The 8653-nt window shown below is 39.7% G+C and overlaps 1 protein-coding gene across 1 annotated transcript; it reads right to left on the reverse strand.

The window, feature by feature from the left end:
- Window positions 1–1950: 1950 nt before the first annotated feature.
- LOC107675931 (cbp/p300-interacting transactivator 3-like) lies at window positions 1951–5402 on the reverse strand. The gene is made up of 2 exons (XM_016470428.1): window positions 5287–5402; window positions 1951–3463 (listed from the first exon to the last, which is right to left on the reverse strand). Exon 2 carries the CDS (start codon window positions 3451–3453, stop codon window positions 2731–2733), a length of 723 nt encoding a protein of 240 aa, XP_016325914.1. The 5' UTR covers window positions 3454–3463; window positions 5287–5402; the 3' UTR covers window positions 1951–2730.
- Window positions 5403–8653: the final 3251 nt, after the last annotated feature.

Raw genomic sequence — 8653 nt, forward strand, 5'->3', positions numbered from 1 at the left:
AAGTGGCTCATCTCTCACGAGTCTGTTTGATTTCAGCACCTGATTTAGTTATGACAGTATTTAAAAAACGAAATGAAATACATTTTGATATTGTAAGAGATGGGTTTGATATCACTTTATTCATTTTTTTTTTTATTTGTGAGAGAAGAACAAATCAATGTGTCAGTTCAGAAACGGTGTGAATTTGTTGTGTCCTGTGATTGTCACAAGCAACATTAAATTAGACAAGCAATTACACTCACTGAAGCCACTTCTTAAAATAAATATTTTATTTTCAATGAAAATAAATACATTTTCTTAAGATAGAATCAACAACATTTAAAAAAAAGCATTTGTGGGAGCATGGCGACAGTACATGACAGCACAGAGTTTGAAAGAGAATAACATACAATCGCACCTGCAAGGGACATTCTGGCGCATCTGCAGGGTGGTTTGTGATTTACAGACTGCCAAACTCAAGTAGCATTGGTTTAAAAGTTTTAACAGAACAAAACAAAAATGAACATGATTGGATCTGTGGGAATGTGATAAATCATTCAATCATCAATTACAAATCTACAGATAATTTGATTTTTCTGTTTCTAGATGTGGATTGTTTATAATTATCAGAGTTTCTCAAGAATAAGGATATTGGGGAAGACGTTCCAGTCTCTACTGATACGAGAAATGCGGCTGACGGGATCAAATTTTGTCCGTTCCTTACGAATCAAAGCCCTAAACAATCAGCCAAGATGGAGTTGTAAATGGAGTTGTTGACCCATCAAGTTGTGCTTCTTTTTTTTTTTTTTCTCTCTCGGTGGCAACTGTTCACAATCCCAAGCCGTACGTACAGAAATTACCCGAACTGGGGAGGGTAGAGTCGAGGGAGTTGAGCCCAGCTCTGGCGGAACAGATTAACCTACTAGTTCTGTATGCTGTGCTATTTCCATACCAACCCAACCCCCACAGAGAACTCAAGAACTGGCAACATAACGACACAGGAAGTTGTCAAACTCAGCAGGCCAGCCGTTCCCAACTCTTCATTACACCCTGAGCAATAGCAAGCAAATGAACATGTCCATTTTGTAATTATCAGGCCATCTGAGATGACTGACCATGCTGACCTCAATTAACAAGAAGGTTGTAAGTGTAATTTAAATGTAATCAGATTTAAAAACCAAAGCGAACCGCACCAAGAATGAAAAGCAACATTGTAATAATTTTAATCCCCGTTTCGGAACAAAGCAATCGATCTACAGGTGTGAAAGCACCCTAAGACAGCAGTTTCTTCCTCATTTCATGAAACAAGGTAATGTCTACAGTGAATATTTATAAGTATCCGTGTAAAAAAACTAGAAGGCAGTTTAGACTCGTCAGCAGGGAGCACAGGTTCAGCGTTTGGTAAGGGAGGCTACAAAACACTCCACCATTTTCCAGGCAAGTTTTTCTAACACATAAATATTCCTGAAAGTATCAAGACACATCATATAGTGAATGTAATGGCGCTTTTCCACTGCATGGTACGGCAAGGTACGGTTCACTTTTGGGGGGTTTTCCACTGGGTACAGTACCTTGTACTTTTTTCAGTACCACCTCGGTTGAGGTTCCAAGTGAACCGTACTGTTACCAAAACGTGATGTGCAAACTCTGCTGATCACGGATTGGCCGGAGAGAATCGTTGCTACACAGATACACAACAGAACCGCTAGATTTAAATCAGCACAGCCAGCGAAGGATCGAACGCAACTGTTTTGAATGAGCGCACCTTTTTTTAACAACCAAAAAGTGGCTGTTTCGTGGTCTGTTGAGGAAGTACAGACGTTCCACTCACTGATAGCAGAGGAGCGGATCCAGCGAAAGCTTGATGGGGCAACGCGGAATAAAAGTTTTTCAGGAGTCTCGCGGCAATAGAGGCGGCGCAACTATAACGACATGTGAATAATCCCGCCCACTCTAAAGCGGTACTAAACTGCAGTGGAAACGCAAACAGAGCCGTGCTGAGCCGTGCCGAGCTGAGTCGTACCACACAGTGGAAAAGCGCCATAAGACACTCATTTTGGGTCTTGTTCAGTCAGATGTAGCAAAACAATGAGTGTTGTAAGTGAGAAATTTTTACTAGGCAGTCAAATTTTTAATAGTAGTAGAATGGAAATAACCAAATGTACAGTGTAACACTGCACACGAATAATGTTTCATACCCAACCGCTACCACCTCACCACCCCCTTACCGTTTCAAACATCATTAAGAGCTACTGGAAAAACAACCCGTTTTGAAGTACCAGCCTTCAATTCCCACATAACACACTCATTCAGAGGTCTTTTATCACAAGTCGTCGGGTTAGTTTGAGAAAAGGCAAGTCTCTATCACCACAGATCATGTCTGCTTTTTGGTAGGTGTTATACATAAATACATTTCTAAATGCTATTGATTCTAGTTGCCCCCTAAGGATGCAAAGCAGTTTCTGCAAAGTTCCAAGCAGACTTCTTTTTCCACCACGTGAAGTTACATTCAACCCTGGGACACTTGGTCACCCTCAATCCAGGATGACCAATGGGACAAGACAAGGCCTGCTCGCCAAAGCCACAATTGTGCTGAAGAACATCCAGAAGTTGTTTCCCTCATTGAAAGACAGCGTGCACTGCAACATGCATAGCACAGCTTCACAGATACGGAGAACCTGGTTGTTTTAGCTTTTCTTGTCTTGCCCCAGCTTCTTCTTAGCGACCAAGTCTTTCTCTGATTCCAGAACTTCAGCAGCTGACAGTACTTGGTTGCTGCTTGCACACAAAGTCCGAGATGAAATCGAACTCGTTTTGTCCGAGGAAAAGCTCAGGCAACTCTTGAACCCGGTCCAGCCCGAACTCCAGCACCAAGGACGTTAGAACCTCCTCATCAATCAAGTCCATGTCCATGACGTTGAGGCCCAACGCCGGCCCACCCATCCCCATCTGCATGCCTGCCAACTGAGCAGGACCCATTCTGTGCTGGACGTTTCCCATGTGATGGCTGTTCATGGGTCCGTGTGGATGCCCGTGGTAATGGGTATTGAGTTTCTGAAGATGCATGCTCGCCATAAGCTGCTGAGATGGTGTAAGGCCTCCTCCACCCATATACTGCTGTGGGTGCTGGCTCTGGGGGTGCATATGATGGTGCTGGGTTTGAGGGTGACCCTGCGGTTGCTGATTTGGACCTCCGTACATCATACTGGGTTGCTGCATTTGGTGGGGGTGTCCTCCGCTCATCTGGCCATTGACCTGACCGTTCATGACGCCGTTCATCACGTTCCTCTCCATCATGGCCGCCTCCATGGAGCTCTGGGGCACCCTGCCATAGTGCATGAGCTGCCCGTTGGGAAGGGTCCGCAGACCGGGCTGGTGTCCGTGTGGAGAAGGGCCATTCATTCCCATGCGATACCCATGCAGGCCTCCGCCAGCAGAGCCGTGAGTCATAGGCATCATCATGTGTTCAGCCATGCCTTCTCCACTGCAGAGATATGAGAGGAATGGCAACAGTCAGGGGCAAATATTCAAGCAGGTTCTCAGTATCAGCTGACAAACACTTTCAGTTTCTTGAAAACCATCAATAGTGAACATACAAATATTAGGATTCCTGGCTAAATCAATTTGGCTCACATGCTTGTTAATCAATTACAATTGACTTTTACTGATTTCAGTTTGTCCACCACAATCAATCAATCAGTCAAACAATTAAAAAAATCAATAAATCTTACCGATACTGCTTATCGATTCGGTACTTTAACGGTATTCTTATCTGTACTTTTTGTTTATATATATATATATATATATATATATATATATATATATATAAAACAAATTACAAATTAAAATAATAATCAGTATCCGTGTCTTGTTTTCTAATACAAATATCTACACATCCTTAAAATTAGATAAATTTACTTACAATTTTTCTTAACCCACTGGCCAATTGTTTTCTTTTTTTGATGTTTTAAGCTGCTTATGAGTAAGTTACAAGTAAGCAAATGTGTTGTTTTAGCCATTTTAGAATATTGTACATACATATATGACACAAAATGCTTAAGAAAATCTGTAATATTTTACATATTTATTCATTTATATATTTATTTATTTTTGGCATTGTCCACAACATTCCTTCAACCCATTGTGGTTGCGAGTTTAAACAAAGCAGATATATGATGACTTGAGCCCTTTGCAGAAGAAATATTGCCGTAAGGAGCATCAAGGAGCCGCCAGGAGGATCAAAACAATAACAGGCAGGGAGGTGGACAAAGTGTTCAGCAAACAAAGCCAACCCACTGCCAGATACATGTGAGCAAGAAATAATGACAAAATGCACGAATGATTGGATCTACTCACATGACAGGGCAATGTTTGGAGTTTTAAAAATGTGTATTATATTAAACTAGATTGTGCAATGCAATTATAATCAAGTATTAATCTGTAGGCATATATCAACTGGTTATGATCTCTAGATAAAGCACACACTTTGAGATAAAACACGTAATGAATTCATCTTCCTAAATCATACAGTTTATAACTGTATTTTATGTTTTCAGAACCAGCCCTATTCATTGCCAGTAAATGCCCTGCCCAGTGTTATCTCTTACATCAATAGCTTCAGGAGTGAACCAGAACATATGTTTAAGCATTACTCACGAATTTTTGCAAGTGCATGGTTTTGTCTATATGTCATCATTTGAGATTGAAATAAGAGATGAAAGCACAATGTCGTCTGGGGTCTACAGGAGCCTCACCTCTCTGTCTCTGTCTACATAAAACAAAGAATTGCTCCTCTGCTTTCTACTAAGATGAAATCTGTCTGTAAATGAAATATAGGCTACAGACTTTCACAATCTCTGTCAGAACACAGTGAAACTTTCGTTAAACATCAGCACGTAGACTACTGAATTTACTGTGTATTTAGAGAAAAGTTGAAGCTACACTCACAAGCGTTAATGTTCAGTTCGAGCTCTGCATCGCAATAACGCAAATACAAAATGCAATACAAATATAAAGCGTATATTTAGACGCGAACATAAAGAACACTTAAATGCTGACGCTTATTACAAGTGTAGCATTATTAATGATATATTTATTGTCTTACTGACCATCATTTTGTTTTCTAAGAACAAGTCATACCATACTAGAGCAACATATTTTTGAGGTGTAAGAACATTTAAAAACCAGAGCAGAAATAAGAAGAACACTTCACCTATCCAACCATATGTCCAGATATTTAAACAGTGGTAATACATGCTGATTTCAAAGATTGCATTTACAAATGAACGCAATATAAAACACACATACCGTCAAATGATCCCTGTCGTTGTAGAGATGCTGTTTGGTGTTCTCAGTCTCTGTAAAGCAGCGCAGGTCTCTCCAGTGACTATAGCCTTTAATGTGAACGAGCTGCTGCTGCTGAGCGCTTTTCTGGGTCAGCGCTGGGATCACACACACATAAAGACGCGCAGAGAGAGGGGCGGAGCAACACAAGCCCCGCCTCTCCTCTGCTGTAATTGGCTCGTCCTCTAATCACAGACGTCACTGCCCAATTACTCACATGGCCTTCAGTTTTATGTGCACTGGCAGAGAAACTCCTTAGAAATCACAAATCAACTAAAACACGACTCATGAGTGCTGCTTGTTGTTTAAAAAGGTCGTTGTTGTCTTAAAGGAGCTTGATATTGTTAGTCTTCAAATTAAACCTGTTATTTTTTTCTTTCTAATTTGTCTCTCACTTTTCACCTGTGGCCTATATTTACCTTTTAGAATTTGAAAGTGCTAAAAGTATGTGCTGTAGCATTATGCATTTTGATGACATGAAGAAATATGTATTATATTAGATTTATGATTTTAAAGGCTACTCAACTTTACTGAAGAGAAAGCATCAAATTACACTCATTTCAGACAGGTATTTTTACTTTGACCTCTTTTATTTTTCATCTGTGTGCTGTTCTTATCTAATGCACCTCAGCAGAAAATGGAACTAAAGCAGGGCACAGCCTTTTGTCTCTTATGTAAATGGCATATTTACCGTTTTAAAGAGAGAGACAGGCTGCCAGAAGAAAGAAAACCTCCTGCTGGCGTGAAGCATGTGCAAATGGACTGACACCGAACATACAGTGCATACTGCATATCCTCACACATGCTATTACGCTGTTTCCCATGATTCTAATTATAATTTGATTGAGTTAGAGCTCATTGAAAATTGTTTATAAAGCCACCTAGATATAAGGTGTCATATTTGAAGAAGCTCAAATGTAAGATGAAATGTAAGTGTGATGAATACTCACTCACCGCAAACACTTCCACACACCGTAATGAACTAAAACCAGTGACGGGTCATGCAGAAAACTCCTAGCAGGGTGAAATGCCTCTATTTACTCATTCCTCCATTTCTAGAAAGGAATGTGGTGAGCAGAAGTGTATAATCTCTCTCTCTCTTTCTCTCTCTACATTCTCCTGTTCTTCTATTGTCTCCTTTGTCAGAGTGTAAATTAAGCCTGATTCAGCCTTGAACAGTGTGTTCAGCTGACTTTAGCTTTGCTCAGAAACCTTTCGTCATAGCCTGCAAAAAAAAAAAAACTGTTCAAGGACAAACTGTAATTAATTGTGTTTAAAAAGGCGAGCATGACTATTACTGTTGCTGATATTGGGGGGTGGGTGCTTTTACTTTAGAGAGAGGTGTGCTTTTACTTTAATAAACTATATAATTTATGATTTTAGACGTACATTAAATGAGTCATATCTAGGGACCAGAATATCAAATATGGGCTCTTTTGATTTGCGCCAGTAGCTGATCTCCTAGTAACCACCCTAGCAACTACATAGCAATGTCTTGGCCACCATCTACAACACCCAGAGCCAGTGAATTTTTCATGGGCCACCACTCACATTTTCTTCATCATAAAGTCCCCCTGTGACAAACTGAGAATATTTTATCCTAAAGTTGTTCCTTTTATAGGTGTTCAGTGCTAAAAACCAATTTCTTTTGAAATTCCTTGTGGGGTGTCAAAATGTGTCAAGAGCTAATGGCCTAACTAATGCAATAACAAGATAAAATTAGTCTTTCTTCTAAATCTGGATATATTTTACCTCAGAGTATTGCAGAGGACCACAATGGCCCATTTAGAGCACACCATTTTGTTCACATCAAAATACTCTGAAAAATAGCCTATGAGAAATGAAAGAAAATCTGTAAACTGCATAGCATTCACAGGTGAAGTGTGCAATTTTTGTGCCACTAGCGGCACCAAATGGAAATGCGAAATTATTATTTCCAAACAGGTTTCCCAAACACCTCACCCTTTATCTCTCACATGGTTGGAGTCACAGTCCATATTCATGACATTACATGACATCTGTTCCTCAGATACTCTGCTAAAAAAACATCTCTGTTTGGTTTTGATTATCATGTCTATCACGCTAAAATAATGTGCTTTAAACCATATTAGTTTAAACTTCTCATATAGGGTTTTCTGAGTGCACACATCTGAAACACGCACACAGAAAGCGGCTGTCACACAGCATGTGAGTATTAAACTAAGCTCTCTTTCGTGTCTTATTGTGCTTAAACTGTCAAATACACACAAGTTTATGTTAAAAACACACATGAGTTACAAAAACAGTCAGTTATGTCTGGGAAAGTAAACAGCTGGGAAAGAAATCCTATGTTTATATTGGATCTGTGTGGCAGCAGCATAATATACAGTAAATAAATCAATAAATCCACTGCTCTCTTGTCTCATCTGTGGCTGGGACACTAATCTAAATGTGAAACACTCTAAATGTGACCCTGGCAAAATGAGTCGAAATGTGCAAGGGCTAATTTTGAGCTACAGACAAAAGAAGTGAAAAATGTATTTTTTTTCCCCGAATTTCAGGTTTTCACAAAAATTAGTTCATTAAGCCCTCCTCTAGCAATCCCAAATGCTCCAAATCGTAATTAAACATCTAAAGTTATCTTTATTTGTACGTTTTTCTAAGAGGAGTGAGTAGCTTTTCTCTGCTTGCTTCTTGCGCTGATGCTGGCTGATATATGAATCGCACACATAAAGGCACTTCCGCCAGCGCGGTCCCGATAAATATACACATACTGTATACATAGAATTACAGTATTTAAGTAGGATGTTCACACAAACATAATCTATTATATCTTAAGTGAACGTATGGGGAACTGTTGAGGAAAACATCTGATGTGTAACGTTATATTAGATCCGTGCAGTACAGTAGGACTTACTATATAGGCCGAAAATAAAAAAAATAAAAATAAAAAAGGGCTATATTGGGATTATTAATATAGTAATTAATATTAAGAAAGGTAGTGGAGGAAACAATGCAATGTTGCTAGGTGATTTTGTTTTGGAACCTTCAGAAAACTTCACCTTGATTTTTCTCAGAATTGAGTTTGCTGACTATGTCGACTTCAAACGGGTCTAGCTCAGTAATTTTTCGTCCAATTTTGCCAGCACAGGTCACAAATAGTGTTCTGTGCTTGACTGTCCAACCAAAGACAGAACAGTTAACTTGCTTTGCTCCAACTTTTGCCATCGCGTTAGAACTGGTACACCGTTGTCGCTTGCGAAAACACAATGGTAGTGCCGTGGGTGAAAATGTGCTGATTAAGGGGCGGTATTATTATAATAAGATCCCCTTTCTACATTACGGGGGGAGT

The sequence above is a fragment of the Sinocyclocheilus anshuiensis genome, unplaced genomic scaffold, assembly GCF_001515605.1.
Source record: "Sinocyclocheilus anshuiensis isolate Anshui unplaced genomic scaffold, SAMN03320099.WGS_v1.1 scaffold2442, whole genome shotgun sequence".
Lineage (NCBI taxonomy): Eukaryota > Metazoa > Chordata > Actinopteri > Cypriniformes > Cyprinidae > Sinocyclocheilus > Sinocyclocheilus anshuiensis.

Excerpts from the sequence above, each read along its gene's own strand:
- LOC107675931 (XM_016470428.1), bottom strand. The coding sequence starts at position 3,453 with ATGGCTGAACACATGATGATGCCTATGACTCACGGCTCTGCTGGCGGA.